Source organism: Serinus canaria, chromosome 4 (assembly GCF_022539315.1).
Source record: "Serinus canaria isolate serCan28SL12 chromosome 4, serCan2020, whole genome shotgun sequence".
Taxonomy (NCBI): Eukaryota; Metazoa; Chordata; class Aves; order Passeriformes; family Fringillidae; genus Serinus; species Serinus canaria.
Window position 1 is genome coordinate 11876287 of NC_066317.1, and position 20147 is coordinate 11896433.

The 20147-nt window shown below is 46.1% G+C and overlaps 3 protein-coding genes across 7 annotated transcripts in view; 2 read left to right on the top strand and 1 right to left on the bottom strand.

Annotated features, from left to right (window-relative positions):
* Positions 1-557: 557 nt before the first annotated feature.
* LOC108961180 (estradiol 17-beta-dehydrogenase 11-like) lies at positions 558-12176 on the bottom strand. Its single transcript, XM_050973837.1, has 7 exons — positions 11875-12176; positions 9933-10040; positions 8407-8538; positions 7667-7773; positions 2595-2732; positions 2216-2332; positions 558-1293 (listed from the first exon to the last, which is right to left on the bottom strand). The coding sequence occupies exons 1-7, from the start codon at positions 12082-12084 to the stop codon at positions 1206-1208; spliced, it is 900 nt and encodes a 299-aa protein (XP_050829794.1). The 5' UTR covers positions 12085-12176; the 3' UTR covers positions 558-1205.
* A 111-nt stretch (positions 12177-12287) lies between these two features.
* On the top strand, positions 12288-18790 carry NUDT9 (nudix hydrolase 9). 3 transcript variants are annotated; one of them, XM_018926953.3, is made up of 8 exons: positions 12288-12358; positions 13710-13931; positions 14955-15050; positions 15535-15621; positions 16488-16599; positions 16769-16915; positions 17164-17248; positions 18198-18790. In XM_018926953.3, exons 1-8 carry the CDS (start codon positions 12327-12329, stop codon positions 18371-18373), a joined length of 957 nt encoding a protein of 318 aa, XP_018782498.1. In that variant the 5' UTR covers positions 12288-12326; the 3' UTR covers positions 18374-18790. The 3 variants fall into 3 exon arrangements, with proteins under 3 accessions (XP_018782498.1, XP_009099626.1, XP_018782499.1); XM_009101378.4 differs by lacking the exon at positions 12288-12358 and adding an exon at positions 12843-13067; XM_018926954.3 differs by lacking the exon at positions 12288-12358 and adding an exon at positions 13082-13293.
* A 141-nt stretch (positions 18791-18931) lies between these two features.
* The window catches only part of IBSP (integrin binding sialoprotein), a 51189-nt gene continuing 49973 nt past the window's right edge, over positions 18932-20147 (top strand). For all 3 annotated transcript variants that reach the window (XM_050973836.1, XM_050973834.1, XM_050973835.1), the window contains exon 1: positions 18932-20126. The gene's annotated coding sequence lies outside the window, so the exon portion shown is untranslated. The remainder of the gene's footprint in view (positions 20127-20147) is intronic.

A 20147-nucleotide genomic window follows, 5' to 3' on the forward strand; every position in this document is an offset into this window, starting at 1 on the left:
TCCTTTTCTGAAGAACCTGTTTACAGAACAACTTGAAAGGCTCAGGTGAACAGGACAGATTCCAAGTGTGCCAAAGGTGGCAGTGCATTCAGGCCTGCCTGGGATGGCTGTGGGCCAGCAGTGCCTGCAGCAGTGCTTGCAGCAGGAGTTGCACAAGTGGGTGCACAGATCCTCTGTGTCCTGGAGGGGGTCTTTGACCCGTGTGTCAGCAGCTGCTGCTCTCTTGGACCCCAGGCCAAAGACCTTCAGGGATTTCACCTCCTGTGTCATCAGAGCAGGCCGCTGGCTTGTGATGAGGAGCTGTGTGAAGGCTCCTCTGGAGCCTTCCCCTGCACCCCCTGCCCTGGCACTGCCTTTAAGCCCTGGCCCCTGTATGGGTTTCACTGCCTGGCCCTGTACCTGACTGATTCTGATGTGGCTTCCCCATGTTCCTGGGGTCTGGCACATCCCTGCAGCCTGGGCTGGTGTTTGGCAGACTCTGGCTGATCCTTTCAGCACTGCGGCATGTGCTCCACTGGTACTGGACCTGGATACCACTTTCATTGCTGAGAGACACCTTTGGGTTAGAAAAATGTATTTATTTGTAACATGTAGTATTCATGGTGCTAATGCATAATTGATAAATGTTGTAATTAGACATTACATTACTAATAAGGCTGTATTATTTCAATAATAATTCAATAATGCTCATTATAAATGCACACAAAACTCTAAGTGTTCATTAGAGCACATTTTTTTAAACTTAAAATTATTAAGTGAGATGAAACAGGCCACTCACCTCCTCTATAAATTGCTACTTGCAAGATGCTTTTGTTCAGGGATGAGTCCAGATTAACATGTTCTCAGGCAATCCCTTTGCACTCAACTAAGGAGCTATGTTGTCCCAAACATGATCTTTGTGGGCATCCTGCCTGCCCCAGCACAATGAGACAAAGGTGATGGGAAATACATTCAATGCAGCCCTTCTAGAGCCGTATCAGTGCTTTGCTATTATGCAGCCTGCTATTATTACACCCTGTTATGCAGGTGTGTTCTAGCTGCAGGTGTGAGATAAGCCCAAGCCCTTAGGTGTGCAGGTGTGCCTGGGAATGGTGGCCTGGAAGCATCTGCTTGAACTCTCTTCCAAATCAAGGCAGCTGAATTATGCTCAGCACATGTTCTCTTTTCACTGGTGCCTCTGGGAAATGAGAATCAATTCTTGCTTTTCACTGTGTGCTTCTCTGCCCAATGACTGCATCAAACTTTGGAATGGTCATCTTCTTCAGAAGGTTCAGGGCACGTTCTGGAAACACCCTGGAAGAGACAGTAACATGAAATTAAAAGTGGGATAGGAACTTTAATTATGGGAAAAGTGTCACAGCAGGGGAGGGAAGAGCTGGTCTGGCAGCAGAATGCATGCACACATATGAACTGAGACTATGTATCAAACTGAGTATTGTTTCCATAGCTGTCACCAATCCCTGACTAATTACAGTCCATTCTTGGCCTTTTAGGACAGTTCCAATGCCAGGTATCTGTGGGCAGTATGTGAACGGCAGTATTGCTGCAGGATCCAGGAAGTTTCAATATTGTACAGATGTAGGTGAGTATTACATGTCATGCTCTGAAAGCAGTACGCTTGTGGAAGGATGAGATTTTAAAACTGAAGGGCAGTTTTCACTCCTAAGATTCCTCCTTTTGAAGAGCTTTGTCTCTTTATTCCCCTGTCCTAAATTATGACAAAAAAGCAAAGTTATTCTAAGTGCTTTGACAGCATCAGTTTTGACTTGCCTATGCTTCTGCAGACTTGCACTCTCAACAAGCAGCTCTTGGAGTGGCAAAAGGATTTAAAATATTTTTACTGCTGTCTGGTGTTTGGTTTCGCAAACAAGAAACTACCAAGTGTTTAATGAGATACTATAGGATTTAACTGGGAATCTAACTTAATTGTTCAGATGTAAATTCCAGATTTGGAACTGAAGCTCTGGTAAAAACACCTCCTCAACAGAGCAGCTGCACTGGTGGGAAGATAAATCTTGCTTTACATAGCAAAGAGTCCTTTTGAAGCAATGTTCTCAGCCTCTGTGGCCTGACATAAAGAAAAACCACTAATAAGCAGCAGGTCCTCAGCTCTTTCTGGAACTTCTGCTGACTCAGAGGTTACAAGTTTGAACCTTGTGTACTTAGGTAGTATTGTTGTTTCCACATCCATTGTTTAATTTTGCTTTGTACTTACATTTCAGAAAGCAAAGCAATGTTTAGCTGTGGTGGAATGAAAACCATTTTGTGGTTGGTCACTATTCCTTCCATCAAAGCCTGTACGACTTCTTCAATCTCCAAAATCTTTCCAAGCCTACACAGGAAAGCAAACACATAAGAGCTGCAGTGATAAAAAGGGGTGGTACCAGCTGATCTAGGAGGCTTCACAAATGTACAAACTCAGGTAATTCAAATGCAACAATTACATGGGTTAAAGGACACTGCAGATTTTCTTCAGCGAATGATACCAACTGTTGTAATAGCGCCAGTTGGAACAGAGGCCTAAAGCTGGGGATAATATACAGTGCCTTGATGCAAAGAAGGAAAACACAGGAATGCAGAGGATTGAGAGTTACCTTGTACTGGGGTTTTTGACAAATCCAGTATTTATAAAAACTGGACAAAGGCATGTTGTTTTTATTCCATTCTTTCCAAGGGCAGACAGCTCCTCTGTCAGAGCTTTATGAAATCCAACTGCAGCAAACTTGCTTGAGCTAGAGAAAGGGAGAAAGTACAAATGAGAAGGCAGAAATCCTATTTCCACCTTTCTACCACTGCAAATGGCCTAAACCATCATCTGTCTCTTAGTTGCTCGGGTGCTGTTTAAGGTAACGGCTAGGGGAGGGGTGAGGGCTGGTGCACCTCTGCTCTACCTTGTATCCTAACCTGTACCCCTTATTTTCACTATGTGCTCTCTATCCCTCTATCCCTTCACCGCTTTTTCTGCTCCTTGCTATATGGAAACAAAACTCTCCAAATAATATAATCCATCTGAGAGACAGGGCAGGGACTATTCTAACTTTGCCCGTGCCAGAGTGTAGTGGTGGATTAGATATTGAAACTTGTGGATTAATTGTGCAATGCATAGCAGGTATCTCAAAAAAGGGCAATTTAGTTGCAAACAGACAGATGTTAGGAATTCTTTGAAAATTACAATTGAAGCCCATCAATCCATGGACACCTTGTTCTTTCGCATGAAAGAAGATTCCTAGAAGGAATGCAGCCTGAATCTCTAAAATTAGGAAGGATGAGCAAGGTAGAAATGGAGATTAGCCCACTACTGTTTATTGTACCACACAGGAGCATCTTGTAACAGTTTTGTGTGACTTTTGAAATAGAGAAGCATTATGCAAGCAGAACTGAGGAACAACCTGCCATGGAAATAGGTATGGGCCTGAGGTTTAAATCAACTCCAAAAAAGGAAAACCACAGAATCGGTTTATTGATTGCTATGGATTTGGCAATGTAATCCCAAATCCATAGCAATCCCTGGCTGAAGAGTTCTCACACTGCTGGCAGTGAGTGACTCTCTAAGAAGGAGTATTCTTGGGAAAAGATTGTTCTAAGAAGGAGCGTTCCTGGGGAAGACTGCTGCAGCTGGAGCTGCCATTATAGAAGGCTGGATGTGATGCAGGATGGCAACACACAGTCTAACAGGTTTTTGATGCCTGCACCGTGATTTTCCTGACACCTTTCAAGTAGAAAAGTAATTTGATGTCATGATGGCAGAAGGTCGGGGGAAGGTCATCAGGGAGGACCTCTTGGTGGGAGGGCTGTTGTAGGACACCCAGCCAGGACAAAGAGGCAAATGAGGTGTTCTACAAGCAGCCGGTAGAAGGCTCATGGTTTCCAGCCCTTCAACTTGCCAAATGTCTGCTGGAACATACAACATAGGAGAGAGAAAGAAGCCTAGGAGGTTCCTGGAGTGTTTGGAAGACAACCTCCTAACATAGCTGGTAAGAGAATCTACTGGAAGAGGTGCCCTGGTAGACCTGTTGTTTGTGAACAAAGGACTGGTGGGTGATGTGGTGGTTGGTGGCAGTCTTGGATAAAGGAACCACAAAATGTCAGAGTTTTCAATAGTGGGTGAAGTAAAGAGGGGCACCAGAACTTCCACCTTGGATTCTGGTGAGCAGATCTTGGCCTTGTTTAGGACACTGATTGATAGAGTCAGTCCTGAAGGGTAAAGGGATCCAGGAAGGCTGGATACGCTTTAAAAATGAATAATGAAATATTCAAGAGCAGCCCATCCCCATGTAGTTGAAAGACAAGTGGTCAGGGAAAAAGACCTACCTGGTTAAACAGAGAACTTAGGCTGGAACTTTGGGGAAAAAAAACAATGTATTCTTTCCAGATGGAGGGTCAGATAACTTGGGAGGACTATAAAGATGTTGCGAGGTCATGTAGGGAGAAGATCAGAAGGACCAAAGCCCAACTAGAACTTGGCTAGAGACAACAAAAAAGTTTTCTATAAATACAGCAAAAGGAGGGTCAAGGGATGTCTCCATCATTTGCTGAATGCAAAATGTAGTGTAATGACAGAGGATGAGGAAAAGGCAGAGGAACTTAATATGCTCTTTGTCTCAGTCTTTAATATTGTCCAGTTGTCCCTCAGGATTCTCAGCTCCCAGAGCTGGAAGTTAGTGACAGAGAGCTGAGGGAAGGGCCCGTAACCCAGGAGGAGATGGTTAGTGATCTGCTGTGCCAAAAATCTATGACCTTTGATGGGATCCATGCCAGAGTTATGATGGAACTGTTCAAAGAACTTGCCAAACTACTTTCAATCACCTACCAGCAGTCCTGGTTAACTGGACAAGTTTTATCTGTCTGGCAATTAGCAAACGTAACACCCATCTAGAAAAAAGGTTCGAAGAATTATCCAGAGAATTACAGATCTCTAAGCTTAACCTTGGTTGTGGGCAAGGTTATGAAAGAGATCATGCTGAGTACCATTACAAGGCACATACAGGCCAACCAGGGGATCAAGCCCAGCCAACATGAATTTATGAAAGGAAGGCCCTGCTTGACCAACCTGATCTCCTTGTATGACAAAGTGGCCCACCTAGTAGATGAGGGAAAGGCTGTGGATGTGTCTATCCAGGGTCTATCTAGACTTCAGTAAAGGGTTTGACACCATCTGCCAGAGCATCCTCTTAGAAAAACTGAGTGCTTGCAGCTTGGGTGGGTGGACTCTTCAATGGGTGAAAATCTGGCTGGATGGCTGGGCCCAGAGTACTGTGGTGAATGGAGATAAATCCATTTGGCAGTTGGTCAGTAGTGGTGCTCCCCAGGGCTCCATCTTGGGGTGGTCCTGTTTAACACCTTTGTGGATGATCTGTACACAGGGATCAAGTGCATCCTCAGTAGTTGTGCAGAAGACACTAAGTTGATGTGCTCAGGAGATGGAAGGCTCTGCTGGAGACCTGGACAGACTCCATTGGTGGGCTGAGAACACAGCTGCAGGAGGCTCAAGAAGGTGAAGTGTCGGGCTCTGCACCTGAGCCATGCAATGATACAGGCTGGGTGAGGAATGGCTTGGGACAGAAAGGGACACATGGGGTGCTGGCTGACAGCAGCTGAACCTCAGCCAGTGTGCCCATGTGGCCCAGAGGACTGATGGCACCCTGGCCTGGATCAGCCAGCAGGACAGAGAAGTGGTTGTTCCCCTGTACTGGGCACTGGTGAGGCCACACCTTGAGTGCTGTGTCCAGTTCTGGGCCTCTCACTTTAAAAAGGATATTGAGGAGCTGCAGCGTGTCCAGAGAAGAGAAACAAGGCTCATGAAGGGTCTGTAAAACATGTCTTATGGGGAATGGCTGAGGGAGCTGGTTTGTTTAATCAGGAGAAGAGTAGGCTCAGGCCTCATGGCTGTCTCCAGCTCTCTGAAAGAAAGTTGGATGGAGGTGGGCTCAGTCTCTTCTGCCATGCTCACAGTAAGAGGAATAGAGGAACTGGCCTTAAGGTGAGACAGGCGAAATTCAGATGAGATATTAGAAAAAAATCTTCACTATTAAAGTGATCAGGCATTGGAATAGGTTCCTCAGGCAGGTGGGGCAGTCACATCCTGCAGATGTTTAAGAGGCATTTGGATCTGGCACTGGGTTGTAGACTCCTTCGAACTCTCTCCTCTCAGTCAATTCCCAAGTCCTCTGCCCTGGCAATGGCGGTGACTAACTACCATAGAGTAGTCCTCCTGCAGGGAAAATACAGACTCCCACAAGGACTTCCCCTGGTTTCCTCTTTCCCTGTCCCCTCACTGACTTGCTACCACCGGTGGCCACCCCCCCCCCTAGAGACCAATCCCCTGCTTTTAGCTCTGGCCCCCCACCCCTTCCCCTTCTTAAGCTGCCTGCACCAGGTGGTTGTGCTCTTTCTCACTGGGTCCCTGTCGGAACTCAGGACATATCTCTGGGAGTCTGGAGTTTCCTGGGACCCTTGCCAGGGGGCTCAGAGACCCTGGCACACAGCCCAGAACACCATCGGGTTCGAGTGCGGGCCATGGAACAGCTTGGCACCTTTGCATGAGGAGATAGAGGCCACGGCAGTATAGATGGTATAGGGATAAAGTATTCACAGAGTGTAAATGTAGGTTTTAGGATTTTTGATATAGGGGTTTCTGGTGACAAGATGGAGGGATTTGGGCGTGTCTAGCCTTTCTTCTTCTTCTCTACCTCCATCTTGTCTGGTGATGTTGGCACTTTTAGATTGGTCTAGAGTAGAAACTCACTGTCTAGCGTAGATGATAGGTATTGGAGAATGATTGTAAATATTGTACACGTAGTTTGTAGTATATAAAGATAACACTGCCCTGGGGGTGGCGGGAGTGCCTCTGACTGTCCTGCCGAACGGATCTCGGCTGGACAGGGAGAAAGAATTTTATAGATAAGATGTAATAAACAACCTTGAGACCAAAAAATGAAGAGCCCTGACTCCTTCTTCAAGCACCGGGCTGGGAAAAGAAACTTTTGAACTTTTCTCGGGGTCACTCTGACCAGCTAGAGAGAGAGACCCCGGCAGGTCCCCTTCAGCCACACTTTGCTGGAATAAAACCTTGCAAAAAAGTACCTTTCTTGCCTCTCTCACTGAGCCAGATGTGGTGAGTGTTGTGTAGGGATCTGACTGCATTGCATGAATGTTAACTCAACCTGCTTTTCTACAAGGAGAGGTTTGTTGGGAACAGATAATAGGCAGCAGCATCCACCATTCAACACCCGCATTTTTATTGGATGATGTGGTTTAAGGATTACAGTGGCAGTGCTGGGTGGATGGTTGGACTGGATGATCTTAAAGGTCTCTTCCAACCCTAATGATTCTGTGATTCTATTTTTACACTCTACAGTCAATGCCATAATGGTAAAAAGATCAAAAGCTACTCAGTACAGTTTACTTGACAACACTACAAGAAATCACAGAATAAATACATTCTAAGAAGGAGAAGGGAAGAGGCTACCTTTGTAACTAAGCAAAAGTCTGCACAGGTGGGGAGAGAAAAAAGGAGAGTCCTTCATTAGTAGATGTGTTACATGACTATGCTTTCATACAAACATTGCTCACAATTCAGTCAGAGCTGATTACTTGGTACTTCCTGATGGAAAAGGTGCAGTTAAAATTTTTAAAAATTAAGCAAGCTGATTTCAAAATGACTTACCAATATGCCACCATGAAAGGAGTCACAAAATGACCTGCTGCTGAAGCCACCGTGACAATGTGCCCATAGTTGTTGTTCATCATGACTGGCAGGAAAGCTCTTGTGGTCTTGGAAGTCATTAAACCATGAGGCAAAACATAGGGGACAGGAAGGAGGAAAAGAACATTGTTTTCTTAGGCATACTGACCACTGACCCTCAATGTTATTCACTAGGTGGCCTAAGCTATCCCTAAAGCTATAAGCTGCACAGCACCTCAGATTCCCAGAGCCACAGGGATACCTGCTCTCTGACCAGTGGTGCAGCTGGCAACCTGCTCTCCATCTGCTTCAGCAGATGACTATAAACAGGAGATGGTTTTCACATCTTTGCTGCCTTTAAGGTTTCAGGTGTCATCAGAAATGGTGGCAGGGTCTCACCCCCAGCACGTCCAATAAACCACTTGTCAATCTATGGCTTCTCTTCTGCCACAAACAAGTACTGCTGAAACCCTCCCACCTTGTCAGCCCCACGACACCTCTGACAGAGGCGTTCTGTGCGTGCTGCAGATGTGGCTGTCACTAGCCAGCTCACATCAGCGAGAAGCCATTCCAGTTTCCCAGCACACAGTCTGCTTGGGTGCCCCTGCTTGGGTGCTGTAACAATTCATTTGGTAATTTCACTGCTAATAATGGTTGGTCTAAATATGCGTCCTCACTGACACTCCCAAAAAACTGTATATATAGATGGTGGTGGCCCTTACCCACATGTGGCCCAGAATGTTGACTTCAAACATCCTTTCTATCTGGTGGTCCTGAGTCGAGAGAAAATCGGCAGCTGTAATCACACCGACATTGTTCACCAGGATAGTCACATCCCCAATATCCTTCTTCACCTTTTGGAGAGAAAGCAAAAGCCCAAAATTGTGTCTGTCACTCAGGAGGGAAAAAAAAAGTAAGGGTGGGGAAGATGAACCGTAATTAAATTCTTAACATTGCATCTTCAAGGAAGAGGGAGATCATGCTACATTTCCAGATGTGGCAGGAACTTTGCAGTAGAGCCATGGAATCTGGTTTAGATCTGATTCTTCCCCATTCATTAATGCCAATATTTATTGTGTTCCACAAACTGTGCACAGTTTGGACCATGTAGTCACAATTGGTGTGGGAAATGGATTTGTAGAGAGTTCTCAGGGCCTGACAGAAGGTCCACACAGTATGCATCCGTATGCAAACTGGACAAGAAATGCTGACTTAGAAATGCCATGGAATAGGAGAGATATTGTTGAGAGAGAAATGGAGCTAGAAAAAGTTTCAAAAGATGGCCTTGCAAATAAGACTAGATACTTTGGAGAAAGAGAACTATAAATCATGGATTGTATTGGGACCCACGAGTGGTAGTTTTAGATGACTGACTTTAAGGCATCTACAGCACGGCAGGGCAAAAAGCTGATAGGTTGAGAAACACTTATAGTGTATTGTAATTAGGAAATAGTCAGCTTCTGATTGTGATGGCGTGAATTATAAGATCTGTATTGTCTCACCCTTCTCCTAAGACTGAAAATGGAATAGAAATCTTTAAAATGACTCTCAGTTGCCCCATCTCGGGGTCAGGAAAAGGGTATTGTCCAACACTTGGGACCACAGAGGTACAGACTGTTTTGAGGCAGCTGGACCACAGCCATTACAAAAAAATGCTTCATTATGTTCTCAGTGCTATGCTCCTTCAGAGGCTGGAACCCTAGAGAGCAAACTTGGCAAGAGGATGTGATATGCTGGAGCCTCCCAAATAGGATGAGACTGGCTGTGATCTTGGAAATGCTACAGCACTCTGTGTCCAGAAAGCAGCGAGGAATGGAGAGCTTCCAGGGGCTTGCAGGATTTGTGTGCAACGCGTCTTCTCTAGTTTCCCCTGCTGCCCTGTGGCAGCAGCTCTCTGGCCACAGAGAGCAACACATAACTTTCCCAGGCCTTTCTGGAGAAGACTGTGAGAAGATCAGAGAAAAGAATGGGAAACAATTATTTTCTTCACTTGCTGGACATGTTGTTGTGATCATGTGGAATGTGTTATTGAGATTTGTTTACCAAAGGGTGGTTTCTTAATTAGCCAATATTGATGGTGTTTGGATTGGAGGACCAATTAGGTCTAACTGTATCTAACTGTCTATAAAAGCAATGGTTTTCTTAATAATTATAATAATATAATAAAGAGATTGATCAGCCTTCTGTGAATCAGTAGATTCAGTGTTAATTATCTGGCTGGGGCTGTGTCCCAGTGAGACTGCCCCACCTTGTCTGCAGCGCTGTAGATCTCCTCCCGTTTGCTGCAGTCCACCACAAAGGTTTGAACAGTGGCTCCCAGCTTCTGGCATTCTGCTGCCGTCTCCTCAACGCCGTGCTGGAAGAGGCAAAGAGAAAGACACCGTGCACAGCTGTCCCCTCACCACATTGAGCAGCAGAGGCTGAAGATGTTCCTGGATTGAGCAACCACTGCCCAACCCCAGAACAGTTCATGGCTACCCAAGGAAAGAGCTGTAGATGGTTTTGCCGAGAGAACAGGCATTTCAGCATTAAATTTAGGATCTGCATGTAATGACAACCAGAAAGGTAGCGTGGCAACAAGTGTGACTTTGGCTTGGTAAGGCAGACAGAGCAAGGCTGCAGAAACGGGGCACATGCTTCCTATCACAGCACAGCAGGCAGCACTGTGAATGTAAACAGCTCATAAAATACAGGCCGGCTGACACCCTGAGATACGAAAACCGGCTCTATGTGTTTCTGTATTTATATGCTGGGTGTGGGAAGAGAGGTGCCCTCCATAGTTCACAATGTACAAAGATTTTAATTTCAAAATTACCCTTGATACAGACAGGTCAGAAGTTCCTTGAAGTCATTACATCAACTCATTAAGCCAGAGCAGAAGTGACTTTGTTGTATCCCTGTTCCCAGGTGCCAGAAGGCCATGCCAGTGGAACGTGTACAGTGAACAGCTCTAGGTCACAAATAGCCTGGGACAACTCAGCAGTCCCTCTGGTGGGTGACTGGGAAGCTGTCCTCAACACCAGCTGCTGTTTAATGCTGAGAGCCCCCAAGAAGGAGGACTTGTCAAGGCACTTGGGTTGGAGGAGCATACTCCTAAATCCTCTGGAATCCACAACCTCCCTTGATACTGTATTTCAGTTCCTGATGACACCCATGCTTACAATCTACTTCCCAGCACTAAAGCCAGGTGTTGCTCGCTATTAAATTTATACCTAAATCTCCCCATTCCATCCAGTGAACATGAACAATTCTCTGTTTCACTCACAGCCCTGTACACTTTGGGAGCGCAGTGCCATGCCTCCTCCCACCCAATGTCTGGTCTTAGGCATAATGGGTATCATGAACAAACACTGAAAATGTTCAACACTATCTTCCCTGTTTATCCATCCTCTCTCTCAGCTTGTCTCAGGTTTGATGTATTTTTGTTTGTGGAGAGCTGGGTTCTGTTTTGCAGCTTCATGATGAACTCCTTTGCGGACCCAGTGTGTTATAAACAGGAAACACAGACTCTCACCCCCCCTGCTGCACCTACACCCAGCACTTGGCCTGGATTCCTTCTGAATGCTATGCTGCATGTTTGTATCTGCCCATCCTCCACTTGCCACGGCGTTTTTCTGTTCCATTCAAATAATCTGAAATAAAGAGCTTGGGCGGGTGTAAACATTTAGAGAAGTGCCATCTACACGTGCAGCTGCCCAGAGGGCAGCCAGGCTTATATACAGCCCGGCACAGGGATGCTGCTGGTGAGAGTGCAGAGAAAACTCATCTCCCAGCAATGCACACAAAACACCCGAGGCTACAGAGAGAACAAGTGAAGGCAGACTTGCTCCTCTTTGCAAACAGCCTTCTGGTATCAGCGGGCTTTCTCTGTCAGCCCAGGCAGCAGCTCCACCAGCAGCTTCCCGAGCACTTCTTTCCCTCTCACTGGTGCTCTGCCGGGTGTTGCCTGCTCCCTCCCGAGTAGCACCGAGTGACTGTGGGACCAGAGCCTCACATCCTCTGCTGCAAGTGGGGCCAAACCCTCTCCTGGCGCTCAGCATCCCAGCCGGAGGAGCCAAGCGGGAGTCGATGGGAACGGGCTGGAAGGGGCTGGGCGATGAGGGTGCAATGTGGTGCTGCCCTTCTTACGCCCCTAAATGCCCCATGGACTCGGAGGTCACACGGAGTGAGGACGTGAGTGTGTCCATTACCTTATTGATGTCCCACAGAACCAGCCTGCTCTGGTGCTTGGCGAACTCCAAGGCGGTCGCTCTCCCGACGCCATGGCCAGCGCCCGTGATGAGCACCAGCTCCCCGCCGAGAGACTTTCTCCTCACAGGCACGAACAGTTTCACAAAAGCCTCCAGGTAGGAGTAGAGAAGCGTGGCCAGGAACAGGAGAAGCTCCAGAAACAGATTCATTATTTTCCTGGAGCTTCTCTGGAGCCCGAACTGCACTGGAGCCGCCAGCACGGCCTGCCCCACAGCCTGCCGAGGCCGCGCCTCTGGGGTTCCGCGCCCAATCAGATCGTGGCTGGGCGCGGGGGCGTGTCTGTAGGCGGTGCAAGGCCGTGGGCGTGTCGGGGCCGACCGCGTGGGGCTGGTGGCGCTCCGAATCGCTCTGTCGGTTCCTCTTCCGGGTTTCACGGGGGAGGGACAATAACATGGGAAATGGTGACTCCTACGTTGGGATAAGGTAGTTGATTAAAGTAAAAGATATAAAAGAGAAAAGGTTATTCTCTACTTCCCCGCGGGATGCAGGGCTTCCGCACGCATATCGGTCTGTCCAGAGGGCAAACACTGTAAATAACGAATGCCCTCCATTCCCTTCCTTATGTTTTATGTCTGAGCTGACATCATGTGGCATAGAATAACCCTTTGGTCGGTTTGGGTCAGCTGGCCTGGTTGTGTTCCCTCCCAGGATCTTGCCCACTGATATGGCTGGGAATCCTGGGGACACAGCGCTGATGCTGTGGGAGCGCTGCCCAGCGGCAGCCAAACACGGGTGTGATACCAACTCTTTCCTGAGTGCCAGTGCACGGCCCGGCACTGCGGGGCTGCCCTGAGGACAGAGCTCCGCCCCAGCGGCGCTGCCTTCGATGCCGCTCCCGCCAAGGAGGGGCCGGCTTGCACAAGCGCGGGGCGGCAAGAACCGCCATCAAGGGGCGGCATCCCGGAGCGGGATCAAGAAGTGGCATCCTGCAGCAGGCTGCCTCGCATCGGCGGCCCAGCGCATCGGTTCGGCCCCGGCCCCGGGGCTGAGACGGAGGCGGGATCGCTCGCGGTGCGGGCGCGGCGGGGCCGATGTCGCTGCCGGCCGGAGCTCTGCCTCGGGTGGTGGTCGTGCTCTCGTTCTCCGTCCTGGTGAGGGCCCGGAACGCTTCCCAGCGCCGCCCCGCCCACAGGTACGGCGGGCTGCGGCGGTGGCGGAGCCGCTGGAGCCCGGATCGGGCCCCGGTGTCGCTGCCAACGGTCGGCGGCCTGTTCCGCCGGGAGCAGTCGCCTGATGGCTCGGCCGAGATCCCGGGGCGCCGAAAGGGAGTTTGGCCGGAGTGTGCGGTGCCCCTTAGGATGTTTCTTTGGGGGAACGGCAAGCGGAGCTGTCCCTTAAAATGATCTAATTCTTGGAAAGTACGAGAGCGGTTTTGCCCTTTCCTACGTATCTGTTAAAGGTTTTTGTTGTGAACTTCTGGCGTTTCGTGAGTTGAATATTAGGAGGAATTTCTTCTAATTTCATTAGACGTTGGAATGGGCTGCGCAGGGGGGTGGTGGAATCACCATCCCCAGAGGTGTTCAAGGAAAGACTGGATGTGGTGCTCCTACCATGGTCGTGTCACCAGTACCATGGTCGAGATGACACGATGGTATTTGTTCATAGTTTGGCCTTAATGATTGCAAAGGTTTTTCCAACCTAATTGATTCTGTGAAAGAGCTGAGTCTATTCCATTTGCTGTATTGTACTTTAAAGATTGGGGTTTAAAGAGCATGTTAAAATGTAATGAATGAGATGTCTTCTTTTTTTTTTCTTTTCGTAATTTATCTGCAAGCTGTTGGTCCCGTCTTCATCCTGTAAACATGTTCAACAGTTATAACGTGAAGTTCCACCACAGAAAAGCTCTCACCTCCCCATATCCAGGATCACACATTGAGCGTAGCCAAGTTCCTGAAGATAAAGTGGGCTGGCTGACTGAGTGGGAAGATTATAATCCTGTGGAGTACACTGCAAAGTCTGTTTTGGCCAGACCCAGTTGGGCAGATCCCCAAATCAAGTGAGTGGAAATGGTGGCTCTTTTCCCCTGAGAACATGAAAGCAGGAAATAATAATTTATTGAGTTAAGATCATCTGAAGTGATGTGTGATTCTACAGTGATGTGTGAAAATTAAGATTAAGGAAAGTGGCAGTTAGAGAACTGAGTACTTTGGATTGTTGTGAAGGCCTTTGATACATGATTTTACAGAGCTAATGATTGAGATTGGAATAATGGACAGCTGTTGATGCTGTGCACGTGTTTCTCTGTGTTGTGAGCTAAATAAAAATCTAATTCTTAAGAATTTTGAAGAACATTTTAGTGATACACTTGTTTGTTTATGATGGTTGGGATGGAACATGAAGAAAGAAAGTGTAATTGTAGTTTTTGAAGGGAGCGCTCTGACTCAGGAAATGTGAAAGGTTGTGAAACACAGATTTTTTTTTTTTGCAACTGTGTAACAATGTAGGTAAACGTTCTTCTGTCTTGAGTAACAAGGGATAAGACAAGAGGAAATAGCCTCATGTTGTGCCAAGGGAGGTTTAGATTGGATAATAGGAAAAATTTCTTCACCAAAAAGTTTATCAGGCACTGGGACAGGTTGCCTAGGGAACTGGTGGAATCACCTTCCCTGGAGGCATTTAAAAGATACCTGGATGTGGCACATGGGGGCATGGTTTAGTAGTGGGCTTGGCAGTGCTGCATTGAACTTGGTGATTTTTGGAATCTTTTCCAACCAAAATGATTCTGTGATTCTACACCTCTAATCTGAACAAAAATACTTTTGAAACACTCTGTCTAAGTGAATCTCGAGAGAGATGCAACTTTAGTTCTGCACTTTTGCCTGCAGAACTAAATACAGAGGGACTGTAATCAGAAAAGGTTAGGACTTCATAGGCTCCTTTAGAAAAGGGAGGGCCTGCAACTCTAGTAGAGCAGTTTTGCTCATCAGCACACTCAAAGGGGCACTGCTGGTCTGACGGCTGGCATACAAGCTTTTGTGTTTTGTAATTTGTCTCTCTTAAATTCCTATTTCCCGCACAGCAATGAAGGTTTTTCTCCCAAATTCAATGAGAGAGATGGAGAAGTGGAGAGGAAGAGTCTGAATGGCTTGTATGTGGTTGAAAATGGGAGACCCCGGTGAGTGTGTGTTTTTTGTTTGTATATTCATTTCAGTGGTATAGTTTCAGTGCTCTTACAGGTCTGTCACTTTCAATACATGGTACCTACAAAGCCAAGAGAGAAAAATGGAATCTAGTTTGAAGAATCTGAGTTGGTGAATGAGAAATACGTGTTATGTCTCTTGCCCTTTAAAGTATGTATGTGCTTTAATACAAAATGTGTGTTGCTGTCCTTCCCTTTTTTGTTATTTAATCTGAATTTGTGTTTTTGAGTTTGTTTTGGTTGGGTTTTTTGTTTGGTTTTTCTTTTTTTGTAGACTGTTTTGAATGTGGGGAAATAAATACATGTAATGTGTTAAGGGTTTGGAAATTTAGCAGAAAATAAACTCCCTTGTGTTTCAGCTGGTCCTCAGAGATCAGAGGAGCTGGGTGTGGCTGGGCTTAATTTCCAATTGGAGCCAGTTCAGGACTACATGAGTCATGTACTGTGGCATTTATTTCAGCAATCCAGTGGGAAGGACTGGCCTCACCGGCCGAGGATTGTTAGGGCGCTGGGGACCAAACCATGCTGCTGATCCTGTTGTAACCAGGTAAGGGGCAAGGTACCCTTGCAGTAGAGAAAAAACCCATGCATTTTGCTTCTTTTCTGCTTCTCTGGGCAGAATATTACTTTTCATTGCCCTTTTCTCTGTGTGTTTTCTATGCGTAAGCCTATTCTGCTTTTGCTAATGTAAGAAACACTAGCTTGATTTAGTCCATGACAGGAGGAGGTAGGATTAGGATGCTCTTTTTGTCACTGTATGCTTTGTTTTGATGTGCTTTTCCAGCAGGATGTGTGTGTATGTGCTAACCATTTTACACAAAGTATTCAGAAAAGATTGTGTGGTTAACAGAAGTGTGAGCTAGAAAGTGCCATGCCAAAGACAGAACCATTGTGGAAAATCATCCTGATGCATTTTAATTCTTCCCCTTTCCTGAAGGATACCAATGCTACTGAATTGCTTCCTTGCAAGTGAATGCTGGAATTATTTTTTTTTTTGTTTGTTTAGACAGCTTATTGGTAGTTCTTAGTTCTTTACTGAAGGCGAGGGTGACTGCTTGTAGCTGTGTCCTGGTGCTGCTGCAGCTTGTGTGACCATTCTGTTCCAGCAGAAACATTCTCATCCTCTTAGTATGAATTAGCACCAGCACAGCTTGGAGAGCTTTCAGAGGAGCTCCTGCTACCAGCCTCTCTGCAGAAACATGTCTTATGGGCATTTTCTGCCCTTTTGGCTGGGGAAAGCCCTCATTGTTCTGTCCTTGGTTGCGATCCTTCTCGATGGCTTTTGTTGGTTGCCCCAGCTGTTCATTCTCTGCTTTGTTCATCACCACACAGGTTGCAGTGCCTTGTTCTTCCTCTCTCAGGCTCAGGTGTCAAGAAGCAGCAAAACATATTCTTGTTTATCATTTTCTGCAGGTGGAAAAGGGATGGAAGTGGCAATAAAGTTGCTCATCCAGTTTCTGGCAAGAACATCTTGCAGTTTGTAGCCATCAAGAGGAGAGACTGTGGGGAGTGGGCCATTCCAGGGGTAAGGGCAAATCTTCAGAGGCAGCTGGCATTTCCCTGCTGGTGAAGCCATGAGACATATATGACACATGTGTGATGCAAGTGGATGTAATATACTAAGAGCTAGGAGTTAAAATGTGTTGAATCTGAGGGATAGCATTTTTTTGTTTATTTGTTTCCCCCTTTCTAAGGGGATGGTGGACCCAGGGGAAAAGATCACTGCTACTCTGAAGAGAGAATTTGAGGAGGAGGCCTTGAACTCTCTGCAGAAATCCCCTGAGGAGAAAGCAAAATTGGAGAAGCAGCTCCAGAAGCTGTTCAGCCAGGAACACTTTGTGGTGAGCTCTGTGTCTCTTGTGGTCGCCTTTTGAGCTGTACATGTAACTCATAGTGGTATAAAGCCTGAAGAAGTGCAGGTGAAATGAAAATATGTTGTGATGCTCATCTTCTTGGGGTGTAGAAAATTGAAGGGACTGTCGAAAACTCTGTAAGGGCAAATGTCTTAGAGGGAAAGAAAAAAGAATGACTGATTCCACCTTGTTTGTTTTGACACTGAGCTTGTTCTGGTTTGTTTGGGGCCTTGTAGGTGTACAGAGGATATGTGGATGACCCTCGTAACACTGATAATGCCTGGATGGAGACGGAGGCTGTGAACTATCATGATGAAACAGGTAAATATGTCCAGGCATGCTTTTAGTTACCTTTTACTCCATATGTTGGTTTGAAATTGGGGCTATTGTTGAGCTGAGAATGGCAATGAAATCAGGGGAGCATGAAAGTCAGGTGTAAAATATGGGACTAGATTCTTAAATTGATCTGTTATCTTGGACTCCCATTTTTCATCCGTAAGAGAAATCAATCTACTTAGATGCTTCTGACGTGTTCAAGCCAGAGACTTCATGCAATGACATTTCCACTGAATTTGGGATAGTAGGTGCCAGTTGTGAAGTTTCACGTGTCACTGGTCCTAGATTTATTAGTCCCCCAAAGTAGTGGAGATAGTGTATCTTTGGCCTCTGTTTCCAATACAGAAGAGGAAAGCATTTCCTTGGTTGTTGTCTATGAAGTCCTGAGATTCTTTTAAAAAACAGAGTGAAAACTTGGAGAAAAAAAGCAATTCAGAAGCAAAGGCATCCCCTTTTAAAAACTAGTATTTTTTATTTTGGGGCCTTCTGTAAAATTTTAATTTTTTTTTCATGACTGTATATAAGTTTCAGAATTTATTTTGTCCTGTAGAATAGTATGTGAGAAAAGGAGCAGTCAAATATTAAGCAAACAAGCAAAAATCCAGGCAGATGTATTGGCTAAACTTGGGGTAAAAAGTACATGCTGTCATGATGGTTTCCAGTAACTTTTCATGCTGCTGGTGATATCCTAGGAATGATGACAGGGTGTTAACACCATCTCTGCCATTCAGATTTGCCTTAAAATAGTGCAAGTCTGAAAAAGGTTTATGGCACAGAATCAATGAGAGATTTAATTGTTTTTTCTCTGAGAAGCCATTGAAAGTTGCTGCCTGTGAAGGAGCATTGTGGAAAGGCAGAATTAATAGGATGTGAGAGGGGAAAAAGCGGGAAGACAAGATGCAATAGTGTGTTCTAACTGTCGTTTTGTGAACAGGTGAGACAATGGATAATTTGCCTCTGGAAGCAGGTGATGATGCTGGAGTGGTGAAGTGGGTTGACATTAGTGAGAAGCTTGAGCTGTATGCGAGTCACAGCTACTTCATCAAGCTGGTGACTGAGAAACAGGGAGCCCACTGGAGTGAGGATCCTGGCTCTGAATGCCACAAGTGATGGAAACTGGGAACTGACAGACTCTGAGAGGAGAATATGTTTTCCAGCTGTGAAACAGATATCCTTGTGATCCTCAGTGAAAATTCTGTGAAATTCAGCTGGGAGAAACACTGGACAGTGATAAACAGAGGCTTTTTCAGAGACTTCAGATTGCTTCTTTTGATTTCTTAGCTAGTGTGAAATGAGAAGAATGTGGAGCTCTTGCTTTGCTTTCTTGGCTTCATTATTTGCAGCTGTTTCATAATGTCAGCAGATCTGCATGGCAGCACTGTCACTCTGACTGGTGGTAGTTCACAGGCTCTTTATTTTTGCACTGATTCTTTTTCAGGAATATGAATCCCTAAGGAATGAGAGACTTGTAGGATAACCTGAATAATGACTTAAGTGCTGCGTAATAAAGTGAAATTTCTTCTCTGAGTCATTTTACTTAACGTATCCTTGCAGGGATTTTCTGCTTTGAGCGGTTAATTTTCACATTCAATTACTTTTTAGTTTACAGTGTGACTGGGATTCACATCTGAATGTGTGACTGTGCCTCTGTGTCAAAAGAAATTGTGATTGATTTGAGGAGCTGAATTTTGTGGTTCCTTCTCTTCCCACGGTTTGTGGGGTACAGTGCAGCTGTTGTGGAGACTGCATCATGAAAAGAATCACTGGAAAGAGCCTTGAAGTATAATCTTGTAAATTGTGCTGGTTTCTTACCCTACAGGTGATGTGAATAACTTGCAGTTAGGAGGCTGATGGGGGCTTTCTGTGGCATTTATGCTGCTAACAGGGGCTGTACAACAGTTGCTGACATTTCTCTCTGTGTTTTTAATCAATTGCTGTTAATTGTGTACTGGTGTCAGGAGTTGGTGACAGTGACAGCTGAAAGTTGATGGTGAGACCTGAGGACTTCAGGAATTTTGATCCATGTGTATTGAAATAAAATCCCAATATTGCTGGGTGGAACATGCCTAGGCTTGTCCGGCCCTAGTGCTCTGGACCAAAGGCAGCAGCTCTGGTGTTTCACCTCAGAGACACCTTTGGCTGGCTGGAAGTTGCAGTTAGGCACTCGGAATGAGTCCAAGCACGTTAGAAATTCAGTTTACCTCTAGTGGAAAAGGTTCAGTCAATGGTGAAGAGGAAAGAGCAGATTCTGCCGGAGGGTTAAATCCAGATTTTTATTCCAGGGTGACAGAGCTCTGAATCTTGATAACAGCTCCAACAGAATACTGACCGCGTGTCTCCGTGACTTTTAAGCTCACAGGGAGGGGGGAGGGAAAGAATAGGTGAGCCACCAACCAGGTGGGAGGTGGAGGGTCTCAGGGGACAATGACACCTGGACAGGCCAGTGACCCCAGGTGTGAGAAGCATCTTTTGAACATCTGCCAATCACACAACGCCCTTGCTGGTATGTAGAACTTGACGGACAGCGTTTAGGAAGGAGGCAAGGGGGAGGGGAAGGAAGAATTTGGCACACCTGAGGAACTGGGACAGGATATTGCTTCACACCGCAACACAAGTGTTGAGGTAAATTGGTGATAAATGTCATGGTCTGGAATTACCTTGTGTAACAGTACTGTCACACCCTCATGCACTGTTGAGACTTTATCCACATCCTGCTTAACTAATTAACAGGTTTAGGACTTTCTCCTTTTCAACCCTACCCCTGCCTCCCAATTAGCTAGTGAAACCTAGAGGAGTTATGGGTGTTTATGCAGGAAACCCTGGGAATCTTGCAGGGTTATTAGTGTTCTTTTCAAATGAAAAGGTAATGTCAAAAGGCATTTAT